This window comes from Spermophilus citellus (assembly GCF_964194105.1).
Source record: "Spermophilus citellus genome assembly, chromosome: 11".
In the NCBI taxonomy this organism is placed as follows: Eukaryota; Metazoa; Chordata; class Mammalia; order Rodentia; family Sciuridae; genus Spermophilus; species Spermophilus citellus.
Genome location: NC_138192.1, coordinates 1,461,492 through 1,480,491, shown reverse-complemented (window position 1 = coordinate 1,480,491; position 19,000 = coordinate 1,461,492). Strand labels below are relative to the sequence as shown.

The 19,000-nt window shown below is 34.6% G+C and overlaps 2 protein-coding genes and 1 long non-coding RNA gene across 6 annotated transcripts in view; 1 reads left to right on the top strand and 2 right to left on the bottom strand.

Annotated features, from left to right (window-relative positions):
* Nucleotides 1-19,000, bottom strand: part of LOC308631121 — a 1,170,527-nt gene that overhangs the window by 888,970 nt on the left and 262,557 nt on the right. The window lies entirely within an intron of this gene.
* LOC308630545 (translation machinery-associated protein 16-like) lies at nucleotides 3,514-10,896 on the top strand. Of its 3 annotated transcripts, XR_014017950.1 has the most exons (5): nucleotides 4,700-4,836; nucleotides 7,169-7,317; nucleotides 8,100-8,142; nucleotides 9,357-9,408; nucleotides 9,575-9,714. XR_014017950.1 is itself a non-coding variant. In XM_081260639.1 (4 exons), exons 1-4 carry the CDS (start codon nucleotides 3,533-3,535, stop codon nucleotides 9,753-9,755), a joined length of 414 nt encoding a protein of 137 aa, XP_081116765.1. In that variant the 5' UTR covers nucleotides 3,514-3,532; the 3' UTR covers nucleotides 9,756-10,896. The 3 variants fall into 3 exon arrangements, 1 of the variants encoding a protein (XP_081116765.1); XM_081260639.1 differs by lacking the exons at nucleotides 7,169-7,317; nucleotides 9,357-9,408 and adding an exon at nucleotides 3,514-3,573 and having other exon boundaries at nucleotides 4,688-4,836; nucleotides 9,575-10,896; XR_014017951.1 differs by lacking the exon at nucleotides 9,357-9,408 and having other exon boundaries at nucleotides 9,575-9,665.
* Nucleotides 17,542-19,000, bottom strand: part of LOC308630476 (E3 ubiquitin-protein ligase MARCHF1-like) — a gene marked incomplete at its 5' end in the record, with an annotated part of 57,707 nt that continues 56,248 nt past the window's right edge. Inside the window, one exon of the mRNA XM_081260601.1 lies at nucleotides 17,542-18,233. Coding sequence (XP_081116727.1) covers nucleotides 17,872-18,233 — 362 coding nt within the window. The 3' untranslated portion in view covers nucleotides 17,542-17,871. The remainder of the gene's footprint in view (nucleotides 18,234-19,000) is intronic.

Below are 19,000 nucleotides of genomic sequence, written 5' to 3'. Positions count from 1 at the left end.
TAATCCTGCCAAGGGAGTTTTAAAAGAAAGTGATTTTGAGCTGCGTCTTATCAAAGGACAAGGAAGGGAATGGATTTTGTAGGTAACAAGAAATGCAGTCTCAAGAAGTTATAATATTCATGGTATATCTGGAATGGTGAAAACTTCAGTAAGAATGGAGAAAAAGATCTTTTGTGAAGGAGTGTGGTTAATGCTGGAGAAGCAGGTTGAGGATAAATTGTTTTCCATGCTAAAGATTTAGGACCAAACTGTGAGCCAGTGGAGCTCTTTAAGCAAATAATGAGAATTTTACTAGATTAGTGTTTTAGAAAGAGAAGTTCTGTGACTTCTTTGAAAAGGGACTGGCAGGAAGACCCTAAAGAGCATCCTAATCATGAGAGATCATGAGAGTTGAACTAAGGCAATTGACAGTAATTTTGAAAGAAGACTCTGAAGATTCTTGGCATTTTGTTAAGAGACCTTCAGTTGTTTGAGACCTTCAGTTGTCTCCTAATATATTTTTTTCTATAGTAGTTAGATTTGTTTGTCAAGAATTAAATAATATAATAATTTCTTCTCTATATATAAACACTGTGACTAAGTTTTGATCATTAGGATGTTAACAAAACAATCTGAACTTCCCAAATCATGCTCTTACAGGAAAAGAGTTTGAATTCTGAATTTTCTTTCTAAATGCTCACTGGCTGCAGAGTATACTTGGCATTAAGCCATCTTAGACAATGTAAGAAGTTATAACCTAAGCCTAGATCTCTGAGGGCTTTTGGGGGCAAAACCTCCAGCACCTGCTTTTAACAGGGAGAACTAAACTTTGTTGGAGTTAAGATATTATTATTTTGGGTTTCTATTATAGAGAGCCAAACCTGATTCCTTAATTATATTGGTAGGATAAGACTTAGGATTTTATACTAATGATAACAGACATATAGTTTGGAGGACCGAATGAATTGTAACCTTGTTAATTGGTATGAGGCTTAAGTGAGAAAATAATTTTGGATTTGCTGATTTTGAGAGGGAAAATATTTGGATGTACTGATTTTGAGATAGCTTCTATTATTTATTAATAATAATCTGCAAGACCATAAGGCCAGCTTTGATTTTGCTTGATTCACTGCCCACTCTCTTCCATGTGCAACTTCTGCAAACTCTCACAAATATCCTGTGTTCCTCTACCCCTAGTCATCCTGTAACACAGATCTCCAGGCCTGAAACTCTTTGCTATCTGTATTCTCTGTACATATTTTTCAGATGGAATGATTGAAGAGAAGAGTTTACTGCCCTGTTCATGCCTTTTTAATTGTCTTACATGGTTAGAACATATCATATCTCTTATCCCAGAAACAGCCTGCTAGAATGATTATGTTTCTGACTCACTGTATTTCTATTACATTATTGTTAAAATTAATTTCACCAAAGAATTGACTAGAGTCAATGTAACTGACCATACATGTCATGTGTTCCTACATTTTAGCCTAAAGTACCAAAGGGAAGAAGTACAGGACAGGAAAAAAAAGTCATCCATCCGTATAGTAGAAAAGCAGCTCAAATTACGAGAGAGGCCCACAAACAAGATAAGAAAGAAAAGTGAGTGTCTTTTCATTATTTGTGTCCAAATTGTTCTATGTACAGTAGTATACTTTAATATATAAAGGTTTCTTGAATGAGTTAAATATTTAGACTATCAATAGTAGGAGGTATATGTTAACCTACACGGTTTCTGAAAAGAAATGAACATTTTATGTCACAATTCTTTTCAGATTTATGAAAAGTAATCACCTTGTTTTGAGTTTTTTGAAATTTAAAAGATATTGCAGTAGTGCATTTTGATCTTGGTGGCAGCAGTTTGATCTTTTGGAGTGTTCATTACTGTTTTGTGCATAAGTATTCTGCTTGTCACAAAACCCACCTGAACATCCATAATCCACTCAAATTTTCATTTATATTTTCAAAACTGATTCTATAGGCTTTCTTTAGTTGTTGAAGAGCTAAAACAAAGTTTCTAAGAACTTTTTCCAGTAAGTTAAATAGAAGCATAGCATTCCATGTTTCTGTGTTAAATTTAATGTTTTCAGGTGTCAAAAATTTTTCTTTGGATAGCTTTCTTGTTATTTTTTGCAAATTTAAAAATTTGCTTTGTAAAATTTTTAACAAATATTTCTTTCCTACCAAGGTTAAAGAATGAAAAGGCCTTATGTCTCAATCTTATTGGTAAATAAAATTACTTAAAATTAAATTACTTAAAATTCTGGCTATCATGAATGTTTATCTTATACTCTTTTTTTTTTAATTTCCTAGTATAATACTGTTTTTATCAGTCTTTTTTAAATGAGACTGGAGTGAAACAAAATGAAGCAAATCATTAAGTATTTAGAATAAGCAGTGTTAGTGATTCACCCAAAACTAGTTTGTGCTTATCTGTTGACTTATTTTAGAAATTTTGCTGTTTATCTTGCTGTTTGTTTGTTTATTTTTAGTAAAGCTTTATAGTTATAGAGAGTAGTTGGGTTTATCCCAACAAACTCATACATGCATGGAAATCAATTTTAGTTCATGATCCCTCTCTTTGCCCTCGCCTTTTCTTTCCTAATCTCCCTCACCTCTCCCATTCTCCTTCCTCTGTTCTATTAGACTTCCTTTAACTTGCCTATTTATTTATATTTGATGGATTCTTTTTACTTATGCATAAAGGTGAAATATCCTGTGGTATATTTATGTATGCATGTATCATGATTTTTTTTAAAGAATTGATTCTGCATTGTCTCTCCTTACCCATCCCTCCACTCTACCTCTTGACCTTTTTCTTCTGTATTACTAATCTTTTTTTTATCTTTGTTATCCTATCTTTCCCTCCTCCTTTCCTTTATTTTACTTTAGCTTCCACACATGAGAAAACATTTGACTTTTGAGTTTTTGAGTTTGGCTTATTTTACTTAGTATGATATTCTTCGTTTTTATCCATTTACCAGCAAATGCCATAATTTCATTCTTTTTTGTGACTGAGTAGAACTCCATTTTTTAAAATAAATATAATTCACAGTTTCTTAATCCATTTGTCTATCAATGAGCATCTGGAATGATTCCATTATTTAGTTATTGTGAATTTGCTATAAACGATCTGGCTGTGTCACTGTAGTATGCTGATTTTATATCTTTTGGGAAAATACCAAGGAGTGGGATAGTTGGGTCATATGGTGGTTCCATACCTAGTTTTCTGAGTAATCTCCATACTGCTTTTTGCTTTTTAAATACTTAGAACTTCATAGTCTATTAAATCTGCCTGCCTACCTGCCTGTCTTTCTGTGTGGCTTTCTGCCTGCTTGCCTTCTTTTCTGGTTTAATTTGTTTTGTGCCTACACAGAGCTTTATATTTAGTATTAAAATAAATTTTGGTTCTCTTTGAAGCACATTGATGTTGAGAATATAATAAACCTCTTTGCTTAAATGATGACTTGTCATGCTAAAAAAATATGTTGTTATTTTTAATTTATAGGTGAAAAACTGCAGTGGCTTCAAAGTCATCTGGATCCCCCAAAAAATGGGGTATTCAAATAAAGATGCTTGTGAATTAGTTGAAAGGTAAACACTGAGCATATTATAAGCAAAGGGACAGAATAGGAGATTCTTTAATCTTATTCTTAGAGACAGAGCTCTGACCTGGGATTGTGAATAAGCAAATAGACGTTGTTATCAGAAAGACTTTAGATTTGTATCCTAGCTTGGCCCCTTCAGTAGGTTTGTAGTCTTTCTGGGCCTCAGAGTAATAGTCAGCCCTATTTCTTAGGATATTAGAGGTTTCCTGGAGGTGTCATCTACCTTGGCACTCACAGATGGGGATTAATAGACCATCGTAAGGTGGTTTGAAAGGCATCTAGTTCAAGAGAATAATATCTAGAAAGCCCAGAGGTGACAGCAAAGATGACGCATGCAGTGACCTGCCAGACATTTTAACACTGAATGAAGTAACAAGTTTAAGGAGGGAAGTGTGGTTGTTGTAATAAGTAACAACTGTCTTAGGAGAGACCTCATGTGTCTTAAGAGTTTGGACCTTATCTAAGAGAATTAGGAGGCATGGAGAGCTTTTACAGAAAGCACCTGAACTAAATTTCAGGAAGGTCACGGTTATGAGGATAAGGTAATACAGAGAAGGACACATGGCTTTGGTCAGGATATAGGTAGTCCAGTCAAAAGATGATAGTGGCATCTGACTGGTATGATAAAGAGAAATGAAAAGATTCCAGAGATGTGAAGAATGTGGAAATCTTAGTCTTTAGTGAAAACTTATATGTAGAATGAAAGGGAAAGAGGAGCCAAGCAGAATGCCTGCATACTTTGCTTGGACAGCTATATGAATGATCATAACTGTTCCCTGAAGTAGGGAGCCCAAGAGATGGAGCAGGTAGTGGGTGATGGGCAGGGACAGGGTGATGACAAGTTTGGGGTTTTAAAAGTGAAGCTACTAGGGGACATCTAAATAGACCTGGTAGTTGAATATGAGAGGCCTTAGTTCAACAGATAATAGGCTGTGATTTGGTTGATGAAATGAAGGATATGGTCAAGTTATCCAGGGAAAAGTTTAAAAGGTTTGAGGACATGAGGAATGTAAAAATGTAAAGGACCTCTGAAAGCTAGAGGTTTAGTTTTAAATGAACTAATATGAGCCCAAATTCAAATCATTTTTATATTTTTATAGGTATTTAAATAGATTTAGCAGTGAGCTGGAGCAGATCGAGTTACATAACAGCATCAAGGACAGGCAAGGAAGGCGGCACTTTTCCCGGGAAACAGTTATCAAGCAGACGATGGAGCGGGAGAGACAGCAGTATGAAGGATATGGCCTTGGTGTGTGCTCTATGCTTTTTCTTTCTAAAATAATAATGGTATCAGATTTGTAATTTATTTCAAAGGTTGAATTTTATTTTTTCTATTGATTTAGTTTGATTTCCTTTTCTATGTGTATAGAATAATCTTTAGGTTCATTTTTCCCCTGTATACCCAACAAAACTCAATTGTGTGACAGTGACATACTGTCTTTCTAGTGTGATCATAGTGTTTTTCTTTCCTTTTCAGTGTGTACCTAATTTGTTTTGTTATAGGGGTGCTACTAGTCCATCTCCAGCTGTATCTAATTGGAATAGATACTATGTTCTTTTCATTTTCCAATTCTTGTTCCATCTAGCTCCACATTTAATCATCCTTGAACAACTTTAGAAATCAAAATTTGTTTCTTTGAATTGTATCCTGTCTAGTTAATTCATAAAGATCAGTATGTTATTACTTTGGTAACACTGTGGTCAGAAAAATCACTTAGTAGAAGAAGATGCTAAGACTTGCAAAGCCACAAATTGGTGATTACCCAAAGGCTGCATGGCCGGAAAATAGTATTTAATTAGCTTATTAATTGTCATTTTTAAGTAGAGAGGGAATAATAGCTGATGATTTCAACTGGATAAATACAGATTTCTGACTTCTTTTTAAAAAAAAACAGATAATCTGGCAGCATCATCTGTGGGAGTAGATTAGCAGCTATCTCTCCTGGACCTTGGCATATATTTAAAAGTTTGCTGTGGCCCTCACCCTTACTTCATAGGTCTTACCTGGTCCCACTAAGCATTTGTGTTACAAGGCTTTACTTGGAAGGTATATTAAGTGAAATATTTAATAGCAAAATTAAGTTTTTAAGTTTTCATGAAAATATAGGATCCTAAGCAAATTTTCTGTGGGTAATACTAGAAACTCTGCAGTGGGTGGCAGTCCTATTTCATTCCTGAAAATTGAGTTTTATAACTGAAAAAGCAACAGAGAATAGCTGTAGAACTAGATAGAGCCAGACTTAAGTCCTTATAGCCAACTGTATAACAGCGGTCAAGTTATTTAACAGGTTGTTAAGCCTCAAGTTAAAAATAGAAAAGATAGTATTACCAACTTCCTAGGTTGTTCCAAAGTTAAGTAAGATTTAATTAATGAAAGTGACTGACATAGTACTTAATAAAAGAGAGGGTGGCAGAGAGCTTCAGATAGTCCTATGTCTTTTTTTTAACTTAAGTATTTACCTTCTAAGACCATAGAATTAGACTCCATTTCCTTGTTTTTAATTTTCTTCTTTTAAAATTTCATTTATTTATTTAACTATACTGGGGATTGAACCCAGTTTTGCTCTAACACTGAACTACATCCATAGCTTGTTTGTATTTTATTTTTTTAATTTGAGACAGAGCCATACCAAGTTGCTGAGACTGTCCTTGAACTTGCCATTCTCCTGCCTTAGCCTTCCAAGTCTCTGGGATTATATACGTACTCCACTATAACTGGCTTTTTTGGAACCTATTTTAACTTGACTTTGTCCCTACCACTCAACCAAAAGTACCAGCAACTGATGACCTTCAGGTTGCTAAGACAAAATAGTTGTTGCACTGGACTTATATCAGCATTTGATGCAAAACAAAACTTATTTTTTGCATACTTTTTATCTGGTATAGAAGACCCTGAGCTTTTCTCGTTCTCCCTAGGTGACTGGTCATGACTTTTTGCTAAGCTGAATCTCTTCATCCTAACCAACTAAAAGTTTCTTCATATCCAACTTACTTCTCTTTTTTATACCCCATTTTTTAGTTAATCTCATTTAGAGCCATGAGTTTAAATCCTATCTAAATGCTGATAACTTCGATATACATATGGTCAACCCTATCTTGTCCCCAGATCTATCAAACTTGGATATTTCAAACTCTCTACTTGAAGGTCTTACAGGAATCTCAAAAAAAATGACATTAGAAAGCAAAAGCCTGCTTTTCTCCTAAAACTTAAGCCTCCTACAAGTTCCACATTTTAATCATTGGTATCACCACTTGTCCAGTTGCTCAGATTAGAAACTCTGGAGTCCATTTTCACAGTTCATATCCAACCCATTAGCAGAATATATTTTTAATCTTACGGCTTTTGCCTGTACTACCACCATCTCCCTAGTTCAAACTACCTTTATCTCCACTGTATAATTATTTACTCCCTTTTGGTCTCTGCTGCTAATCATTCCCCTTATAGTCTGTTCAATATGTGGCAGCTTGATTAATTAGCAGGAATTAGCAGAGTCCATCCAAGTAAAACATATCCTGGTGATAGCGACAGTGCTAGAGCTTAGATCCAGTGCTCTTCTGACTATACCCCGTGCTTCTTCCAGAATCAGGGAGCATAGCTGGTGAAAGAAGCCTTGTGAATTCTGACTAGTTTGCAAGTGTGTAGAAACATGTGGACAGATTGTCTCCAGAAGTCTGTTTCATAAATTTTGAGAAGACAAAATATGAACACCTTTTCTCCCTTTGCTCCCTGGTAATGTAACTGTTTCTGACTCATTTTATTAGGATCCTGTTTTTTTTTAAAAATTAATTTACACCTAACACCTAGTCCCTCATCCTCTTTACTTTCTGAAAATATAATAAAAGACAATGTACAGTTGTATCAAACATTTTGGTTTTTATCTTTCTGTTAATTGATACTGCATTTATTTAATATTTTATTACATTGGCTAGATGGGCATTTCAGCAATAAGAGTGAATACATATTAATTTATGATAGCTTTATAATCATGGTAAAGAACTTCCACACATCTAGTTTTTATTAAAAATGGATTTAAATTTTATTGACCTTTTTGAGCATCTATTTGGTTATAGCTTTTCAAACTGTTTTTTTTTATTTTAAATGATGTCCTATTTTAATACTAAATAGTCTTTGCTTTCCTTAGAGAAACTCTACCATGTCATGATTAAGTATGTACTTGAAAAAATTATACTTTTCACCAAGGAAAAATATAAAACATTTCAGCATATTGTTCATAATAGTTTAGTTTAATTTCATAATAGTTTAGTTTAATTTCATAAATTATGTGTTAGGATTTATTACTTAATATTATTCTTCTTAAATCACCTTAAACTAAACTATACTTGCCAGACTTTGTAAGTTAATTATAACAGCGTTTTAAAATTGTGTTTTCCTTTGGATATTCTTGGTATCAATTATTATTTGTTGTATTTGATATAATAAATGAAGAAACTAAAAAACGATGTAATTAAGAGAGAAAATGTCTAATGGCTATAAATTGTTTTCTTTTCCAGAGATCCCAGACATTTTAAATGCAAACAATCTGAAAACTTTTAGGTGAGTGTCTCTTTTATTGTTCCCTGGAAGCTGTATGTAAAATACATGTGACATAAATCTTCCTTTTCAATTCTAGACATTAGCAATAAAAGAAAATCAGATTTCTTTTTATTAATATTTTCTGTATTTTGTATTTATTTGATATTTATTTTGTTGTTTTCAGTGGACACAACATCTTTGTTTGTATGTGGTGCTGAGGATCGAACCCGGGCCGCATGCATGTCAGGCGAGCGCGCTACCGCTTGAGCCACATCCCCAGCCCCCTTGTATTTATTTGAAACGTGATATATGCTAAAGTGATAATGACTTACTTTTTCATAATAATTTAATACTTGATGGCTCAGAGTCAGATTCTGAAACTATTCTAGCACCTTCTTTTGGAGAGAAGATAGGTACTTAATAGAAAGTGATTTCAGAGGTCTCTCTAATTGTACCCCTTGTAATCAGGGAGAGTGCTAAGTAGGGTTTTAAGTTTTTAATTCTCAAACAGATTCTCTGTCTTTTGAAAATGCTCTTGATTAATCATTTTGATCTTGATTAGCTTAGGTTGATAGGCCTGAAATTTTTTGTTAATTGAAATGGATAAATTTAAATCCAGGCAAAATCAAATCTAAAATTTGCTCCTTATTTCTGAAACAATGTTTGTTCTGCTTCTTCCAAAGAAAATCATAAATGAAAGAAGAGATGAACATAGTTTGTTAGCATTGCTGATTAGAGTTCAGTTCTTGAAACAGTCCTCATATTGCTCCTAAAGTAATTGAACATAGAATTGTCATAGAAAATACTGAGGTTGAAAAATAGGAAAGTTTCTTTGTTTTACATTCTGCTTTAGCACTATTTTTTTAACCTTTATTATTTATTTATTTATAGGAGTGCTGAGAATCAAACCCAGTTCCTCACACATGCTAGTCAAGCTTTCTACCAGTGAGCCACAACCTCAGCCCTGAAAATTTTCTCTTAATAACAGTTATTTGATTACTGATTGTTAACTATAATATATCACATGAAAAGAAAAACCTATCTGGTGTCTATTTGAGAGAGTTGCCAGGGATGACATAGTTTCTGCTTTTGTGATCTTAAGTCATGTAGCCTGAGGAAGGTTGGTGGGAAAGTTAGTTTTAGGTGAATAAAGGAATGGAATAGAGCCTTCTTGTAACTTCTAATATTTTGCTGTTTGCTTTTGGTGTTTTGAATATGTGGGATTCCCTGTGCAGACATTGCTACTATAGATGAATGAGAAAATGGAAAAAGCAAGCCTCGGTTCTTGTATGTTGTTTTTTTCCTTGTTCATTTATATTGGTTCTTCCTAGTACACTTGAAATCTGTTGTAAATTTATATACTTTTTTCAGTTATTTTCAGGGTTTTTGAAAATTGACTGTCTCCTTTTCACTTCAACTTCTGCTAACACTCTATATTCTCTCTTTTGTCTAGGGAATGGGATTTTGATCTGAAGAAATTGCCAAACATTAAAATGAGAAAACTCTGTGCTAATGATGCAGTTCCTAAGAAGAGGAAGAGGAAAACTATTTTAACTATAGACAAAAATTTAGAGGAATTGGAACTAAAAGGTGAATCAAATGACTCAGATGAAGAAATGACTCCAGTAGCCTGATTGTCTTGAGTTGAAAATAATTTGAGAGCTTCAAATTACACACACATTAATTATGGTAAATAATTATCTAGACATAAGAATTTGCTATTGAACTCATTGTTTTATAATGAGAGTCCTATTTGCAGTTTAAAATATGGTGTTATTTTTATTTAAAAATGAAGGTTGCATTTCATTTATATTAAGTTGCTGAAACAGATAAAAGTTGTATTAATCTGTTTTCAGTTGCTATAATGAAATACTCAAGGTTAGGTTACTTATTAAGAAAAGACATTTATTTAGCTCATGATTTTGGAGGTTGAAAATCCACAAGTACTGCCTCTGGTAAGGGCCTCTGGCAATGTCACTTCACAGTGGATGACATCATAATCCATGCAGGAGGGTGTGACAGAAGGTAGTGAGACAGAACACCAGAGAATGGGGAGGGGCCAGTAATGACCTCTCACTAGGCCCATCTCTTAAAGGTACTACCACCACCTCTTAACATTGCCACACTAGGTACCACACTTCTATTATGTGAGCTCTTGAGGGAGACATCCAAAAGTGATCTTTAAAGACATTTAATCTGAACTTTGTGCAGAGGAAAAGTAATGTGTGAGGACAAAATGTGTTTTAAATTTTTTCTTTATGTGGATTTAGGATTGCCTAATCTCCCAAATGGGGTGAATGTTCTGTAACCTGTTTTCCAAGAGGTTCCTGTGGATATTTCTTAAATTGTGATAATAACAAAATTGTGTTAAACCAATTCTTCTCTTAAACATTAAACCTATTTTTTTTCCTTACAAATAGGGAAGAATTTGATAGTGAAGTCATATTCACCAATAGATTATACATTATCATTTTTTTTTTTTCTGAGCCAGAAGTAAATGTTAGAAACAGAAGAGTCTGTCTCTGTGGTTATATTGATCCCCACACTTAATCTGTATCTTTTGACAAAGAGAATAAATGATTCAGGCTTGCTCCTTTTCATTATATATTATTTTTTGCTTTCTCATTGTGAAAAGTGATAAGTTTCTAAAAGGTTAAATTGACGTATAAGAGTATTTCAAGTGGCATGAAAAACATGGACATATTAGAATTTAGTTATAGAAATTGTTAAACATAAGTATCCTTTAGTGTACTTTTTAAAGGATGTGATATAAATATATTTATTTCCAAGAAAAGGAAAACATTAGTGTATGCAGTTAACTTAATATCAACTGTCTTATTAGCAGTTTATATGGAGTGTTATAACTTTTTTACTTCTGAAAATTAAAAATAAAATTTAATTCAAAAATTTCACCTTAAAATTCGAATTATTTTTTAGTATGTAATTGATGTCAATTAATTTCAGTAATCTTCATGAAAATGATTTGTGATTATAATTTTTGGAAATTTTCTTTCTTTTTTTTTTGGTTCATGTACAGTCTCAAAATATTTGTGAAAACTTAGTCATGAACTGCAGTGAATAGTATAAAAACTATTTAAAAGTCCACTCTGTTAGATGAATAACTTGTCAAAGTGGCAGATCATCTTCCCTGTCAGATGTTTGTTACTAGTTTTCTTTGCTGTCAATGCAAGCAAACAAACAAACAAAACCCCACTATCTGCTAGGAATTAAAATAAGAATCTGTTGATGAATAAATGCAACAAAACATGTCACTTGGACAAAGTAGCCTGCATCAACTCATCTTTAGAGTAGTGTTTTTAATCCTGGACTGGAGAACATGTTTTGTAAAAGTGATAACTTTTGTTTCCTTCATGGAGACCACTTTTAGGTCAGTAGCATATGTTTATAAGAGAGCTTCCACAATCCATAGCTATGGAACACAGTAAAGGTAACTTGCTTTGTGTGTATGTTCTGCCACCCTTTAAAAATGTAAAAACCATTCTTAATTCACGAACAAAGTGGGCCATAAGCTGGATTGACTTGTTGGTCATTGTTTGCTGATCTTTTTTAGTTTTGTTAGGTGCAGGACAGGCTGAATAAATTGTCTGCAGGGCATGCCAAGCAAAGTTAGCTGCAGGATGACCTGGCCACTCAAACCCTCAGTCTGGTTCTTTATCACCTGTTTGCTTCAAGCCCAAACTCCCAAGCTCCTGCTCAAGGCTGAACACTTAACCCCCCTTGTGCCAACAAGGCAGCTTGCAGACCCAGAGACCCCATTAGATTTGGGCTATAAAAACTCCTTCCTGCCAGGCCCCTCTTTCTTGCTCTCTCTCTCTTGCTCTCTCTGTCTCTCTTGCGCGCTCTCTCTTTCTCTCTCTTTTCTCCTCTTTTTCACTGATGCAGTAAAGATATCTCGGTTGCTCTGAGTGTTGTGGTCACTTTCCTTTCAAGTTTTAGGATACATTTCTAAGTTTAGAGCTGCTAACTCTGACATTTTTGCTCTTTTCCCAACATTGTAGTCACTTCCTTGCTTGGCTGAAACATGTCCCTTTAGAACCTTGTTCACCTCTGATAGAAGCTTTTCCTGTTCTTATGTAACCTATGCTTCAGGGCTAGGAGATTGGATAAGTCCTTTTTGCTCTGCTGTCACTTCAAAAAATTTTTTCTTCTTTAATTTTCAACCCAGAAATCTTTCTGTAAGTCTTCCTTGATTCTTCCCTTTCTCTGCTATGTCCTCCTATGATCTTATTTAATTAGCAAGTATTATTGGTTCTATTTCCAAAATTAAAGTCAAATTGGTTTATATCTGGCTGTCTCCCCCTATGACTTGCTGTAATACAGGCAATGACTTCCTAACTGACCTTCCTGCCACCATCCCCCTGCTCCTCTGCTGGCACCCTGATGACTTCACATGTATCCACTTTATTCCTCTTAGGCTAGGCTTTGTCACAGCTGACTTTCACCTTGGAAGAATGTCCTGTGATCTTTATAAGAGAGCTTCCACAATCCATAGCCGTGGCTTCATCTTCTGGGTTCTGTGGAAGCTTGAGAATTTCCATCTCAAGACCCTTTGGAGTACAGCTGCAGGCTATAAAACTACTTAACTGCAGCAGGGAAGGGGACGCCCTACCCTTATGTTGATTATCATGTCATCTGGCTCCTTTTCTGTTTTGTGTCCTCCTGTGGGGCAAGTATAGAGAGATGGTACCTTTGTCCATCTTTTATCAGCTTTGTAATTAAATTTTCTAGTGAGAGCTTGTTTCCTTACTGTGTGAATCTGTCCGTCTTGCTTAACATTTCCCACTCAGGACTTCAATTCTTGTTCCCTCTGGCTGCATTAGTGGCACATGCCAGTAATCCCAGTGGCTCAGGAGGCTGAGACAGTAGGATCCAGAGTTCAATCTGTTTTCTCATCCTTGAGGTCTGAACCTAAAGGTTACATCTGCCTGCTCAAGTATCTCTACCCTCACACCCTTGCTATTCCTTGAAAATCCCTGTGCCATCACACAGGTTAGGATCATTAGTTGAAACACAGTGACAGTGGTTAGTGATCTGGGTGTGTCTGCTGTAATTCTGGGTGGTGGCAGAAGCCCATGAGTTCAGATATCCAGTTTGGGAACTCATACTTCTGTATTAGTTCTGTCCAAGTAGAAAGTCCTATAGAGGCATTAGGCCAAGACAGCTATTTACCCTGAATTCAGGCATCTAAATTGAGGCTTTAGAAAGAGACATTTTCTTTGCTATTATCAATCTCCACCCCAGGATTACATTACAATGTCTTTGGCTTACTGTTCTTTAGCCACAGAATATCTGAATCCACTCAAATCTCTGAAAATATAGTCTTTATCTAAATCTTAGTCATGGGAAAATCCTATAGATTACAATGTGATATTTTTTACATTTAAAAAAAAATGTTTTGAAAGTCTCTATATTTTTAATGGTTAATGCACCTTTTTATTTTCCTACAATGTCTAAGGTTTGTCAGTATAATTTGTTTTAAAATGATTATATCTAGACCCTGCCTAAAAACACAGAGCATTGTAACAACACCACAATTTTGAAAATTGAAGGGTTTTGAGTGTTGGAAATAGAAATCTATATAGGTCCCAGTGTGTTAGGCAAAAAGTATAGAAGCTACAATCAAAATTGGAATCACTTGTTTAATATACAAAGTCTTTCACAGATCTTTATTTTCTTTTCCTTAGTTTGTCTTAGCACACATTATTCACAAACAGTATATTGTTAATGAAAGAGAATTAGGTAAAACTAAAAAAAGTACAAATGCCCAATCTCAAAAATTGCACACAGTTAAAATAATTTTTCTTCTTTGTTTCAATGCAATATCCAATTTCAAGGTGGGCTTTCTTTAGATGTGGAGGAAACACTGCAGCCCAAAATAACAGTACTTCCTTTCAACTCTTGATATGTAAAATAGCACCATTGGTCTGATTTGAAGAAAGAAAAAAGTTTTTCATCTTTCTTAATTAAAATGTAATCCTTACACAGTTATTATATGATAACTACAATAATAATGATAATAAATTTTAAGACCTCTACTTTGTTCCAGAAAAATCATTGTCAAGGCAAGGAAAGATAAATTAAATCTAGCGGATGGAATGGCCTTCCTGCCCCATGACCATTACCATTATAATTTCTCTTAATGATGTCATTGAGCTAATGAGCTAATTTTCCAGCCAAAGAATAGATGTTTTAAGAGTACCAAAGGACCTTTTGTAAAACAAGAAGTACAATCAAGGCCATCTTTCTACGACCATAATTATACTGTAACAGCAGCTCCTACTGAGATGTAATGCTGGGGCATTTTGAGAAAGATCCCTTCAATTTCTGCATTGCTGTCCCACATCCTTGGGATCACTTATATTTTAATTTTGTTAAAAGAAATCTTGTCTTGTTTGTTTTTGTTCCTAAACTTAATTGCCTTTTGGGCTTCACTTTTTAAAAGTTGGAATTTCATTTCTTTACTGCTTTAATCTTTAATCCTATACAATGAAGGTGACAGTTCTTTAGTTAAGAAATTAACAGCCTCAACAGGCAGGGTGGCACATGCCAATAATCCCAGTGGCTCAGGAGGCTGAGACAGTAGGATCCAGAGTTCAAAGCCAGTCTCAGAAATGCTGGGTGAGGTGCTAAACACTCAGTTAGACCCTGATTCTAAATAAAATACAAAATACAGCTGATGTGACTCAGTGGTCGAATATACCCCTGAGTTCAATCCCTGGTACTGGGGGGGGAGGCAGTAGCCTCAATGTTTATAGTTCATGGTATTGGCAATATCACAAATTTGGGTCATAATTATAAAAAGCCAAAGTTTTAAACAGCTGTAGGTTCATTCTTCAATTTCTGTTCTATGCTTGAATTCCATTTTGTTTCTGACTTGAGCAGGTAAACATGCCTCAAAAAATTGTCATTCCATAGCTCATTTTTTCTTTTTGAGAGATAACTCAGTTCACCAAAAAGCACTGCCACAAAGCCAAATATTTTCAGTGATGAAAGGAAAAAGGTACCATTGCCATAGGGAATGTAAATGAATCAACATTAGGTTTTAAGTGAATGTAGTTGTTCCAAATCAGGTGAACCACAAACATCCATTGCAGGAAAGCTTTTTAATGAAACTTTTCTGCAATGAATTTCTTTAAAATGAAATTCAGGTTAGGATTTTGAAAGGTCAGAAGAACAACAGAATTAAATGTTGACTTTTATCCTGTTAGGGAGCTTTATTATTTTCTCATTTCAATAAAATCGAAACCTAAGAAAGTTAATTTTGAGACTTTGGGCACAGTTTTAAAACCATTTCATCTTTTATCACTAATACAGCAAAGCTTGTCTTAGCTTTTTAGAAATGTTTCTTAGTGTTAAATGTAGCCCTTGATAAGTAAGGTTTTATTTTAGCCAATCATCTCCCACTGTGCAAAGATATACTCTTATCTATTTTGGATTTAAAACAGTATTTTCCCTGGTAATTAAGGTAAATAATGCTTTTCTTTCAGAGCAAACAAAAGAGGAATCAATATTTCTTTGTTTGCTAGAGATGAGATTTTCTCCCATGAAATATTTGCAAGCAAACAAAAGAGGAATCAATATTTCTTTGTTTGCTAGAGATGAGATTTTCTCCCATGAAATATTTGCAAGCAACATATTGCTCTTGCTAAACCATAGAGAAATGGATTAAGCAAATTAACAGGAAAATACGATCAAGGTTAATTCCTTGGGTGTGGTGCTATGATTAAATCACCCAAGCTTTGTTATTTCTAGTACATTTGTCTTCACACTTTATAGGGGAAGTTAATGCAAAGTTTAGTTTGTTTAAGGTTCACTGAAGTCATTCCTGCTGTAGTTTTGGTCCAGTTTAATAACCTCCACTTTGTTTTCCTTGTGCCTTTACTCCATCCCCTAAAAGTTTTAAGAAAGATGAGTTTTAAACCTTTTGTTTCCTGACTGAATACCTTAACATTTTTCTCACATGTATACATGAATACACACATGCCACACACACAAAATCAACATTGTTTACCTTTTCTTTATTTCTAGGAATGTGGCTATTTGGACTCCATATCAGCCACTACTAATATCCATACTTTCTCCTCTTTTTAAAAGGTTATTTTTTTTCCTTTGATAATCTGTGAAGAACAAGCACACTGATAATTACAAAGTGCATTGATGTGATACCCAGATTTGTGCAATGTGATACCCATGCTTTGGTTCTTATGGCCTTCTCTGCCTTTTCACAATAATAAATATGACAGCTAATAAAAATCACTTTTTTACTAGGCCATCTTTCTTTGACAGGTCACTATGCTTGTAATTATTAATCTAGCTCTCTGCAATATCATTCACACTTCAGTTTTATATGAGTATTTAAAGAATGCAATAATCAATTGTCAAACCTAAACAACTCAATTTATTACTTACCATAGAATCTGTTGAATGTTTTTGCTTCTGAACTGTCAAGTAATATACTGTCAACTTTTTAAAATAAGATCTAGTTTGTGGCTGTAACTACTTATCAGTCAAGTTGACACTCATATGGAGTAAGAAAAACACTTGTGATTTAATAACAAAAATACTTAATTTTTATTTCCCTATTGTTGCTTCATTGTAGCAAACAGAAGATAATTTCACAATTTTGCTACAAGCAGATTGCTTTTTTAAAAAAATTTAGTTTTCTTAGAGAAATGGCAACTTCATCTAATTCTTCAAACCAGGACACTTCATTTGATTAATTTAGTGCTTTGTAAAATAATAACCCTTCAATGAAACTTGAAAATAAAGGAATAAATTAAGCTTTTATTTTGAAATATTCAGCCATTAAATAAAGTAGAGCCTTAGTCTCTAATTAGGGCCATGCTATCCAATTTAGTTCATTCAAACAGGTGTGTTGTGAAATGCATACCGGATTTTGAAGAATTGATTTAAAAAAATGACTGTTTTAATAATGTTTTACATTGATAGCATATGGTGTTAAATTATAAAAAATAATTTCACCTATTTACTTTTACTTTTTATAAAGGGGCTACCTGTAAATTTAAAATTTGCATTTGTGCTTACATTTGTAGTTCAAGTTGTATTTCTGTTGGACAGCACTGTATTAGAAGGGCCAGGTAAAATATAGGACCCGTTAGACAATTTCAACTTTTGTGGGCATTTAAAAGAGCTAATTTCACCCAATAATCTTATGAAAATCTTTTGTTCATGATTCAGACATAGTTCCAAGTATTACTATCTTCAAATGTGTATTGCATCCATTTTTATAACATGCATCTGTCAAAATAACCAGACTTCACTATTGCCATAAAAATCTGTCAGCTGTCAAAGAATATTAAAATATGCATCCTCCAAGTTTGCTTCCAGTATGACAGGAATAATGCAATTTCAGGCTTAAAACCAGATGTGTTTATCCAGATGAGATAGCTAACATTACAAGACCCTTAGAAGAAACACGTTACAAGTCAAGTCTATATTCTTGAACTTTTCCCCTGCTACTACGAAGAGTATCATGTGTCCATTTAATTTGTCATTGCCTAAAAGCATTCCGGTACCAACAGTTCTGTATTGTCTTAGAAGTCATTCTCTAGCCATCTTCACATTTCCATATCACACTTCAGGCTTGCTTCCTGGTGTCCTGCTCATTTGATGTTTTTTCCTTCTGTCCTTTTTGAGCAAAGTAAGGAAAAATGAGTCAGTAGGAGCAAGGAGCCGATAAAGGAAGTGAGTAATGCAGGATCGCTTCAGTCAATTGTAGTGGCTGAGGCTAGAAAGACGGTCTTCTGAGAAGAAACTGTCAACTGGTTCCATCAAACTGGTATGACTTCTGGGGGGACTGCTCTCTGCAGACGGCAGTGAATTTGTACCCGTTTGTGATACTGGCACCACCACAGCCTCTTTGGTGTCCGTATTTACGTTACACGAGAAGTTCTTCTCCAGCTTATTGGCAGTGTCTGGGCAATTTTGCACAAAGATCACACGGTTGTAGGCCTTCAGCCTGCGCCACAATTGGACATAGACTTTACACTGTACATACATGAAGACGAGAACTCCTGTGAAGCCAATGGCCACCACAACCAGTTTTGTCCAAAATGGCCATTCAAGGACACCTTTGAAATAAAAAGAGAATGTTATCACCAAGTTGTCATTAATGGTTTTGGGTAGTTTTTCCTTTGGCCCCCTTCAGAAGACCAGACCTACTTGCTAAATTATGTTAATAGAAATATTTTTAATAACTAGGAAGATTTGTAACCTAATTGGCTTAATTGCTTTCAAATATTCTAAATATACAGCTAAAATTGCATATGAAGAAATTTTCTCACCTATTGTTGCAGTGACCTTTTGCATCCAATATCTGCTCTAATCATCATATACTGTGTTAGACATTGGGCACTTTGACGTTTATTCCTCATAGCTAAATCTTGAAGGATCATGAACACACTGAAAGGATCAGAGTTCAAATCCTTTTAAGAAGGTGAAATAATGGTATATATGTAGGCTTATGCAGACTAATCTCCTTACATGCATTCCCTGTGAGAGAAGCCTGCCATATCCTTCTCACTAAAGACACAGAATTTCTGAGGACAGTCATGCAAAGGACTTAAGGTTTTCGTTGCTTGTTTCATAAATTTTTATATTTTGTCACAAAGAACCATAGCTTGGATGTGGTGGCACACATCTGTTATCCCAGGGACTCAGGAGGTTAAAGCAGGAGGGTTACAAGTTTGAACCCAGTCCCAGTAATTTAGTGACCCCCCCTGAGCCATAAAAGGTTAGGGAGTGGGTGCTAGGAAGGTAGCTCAGTGGTCTTGTGTCTCTGGGTTTAGTTCCCAGTACCAAAAAAAAAAAATCCTAGATATGTGTATTTTCTTCTCAT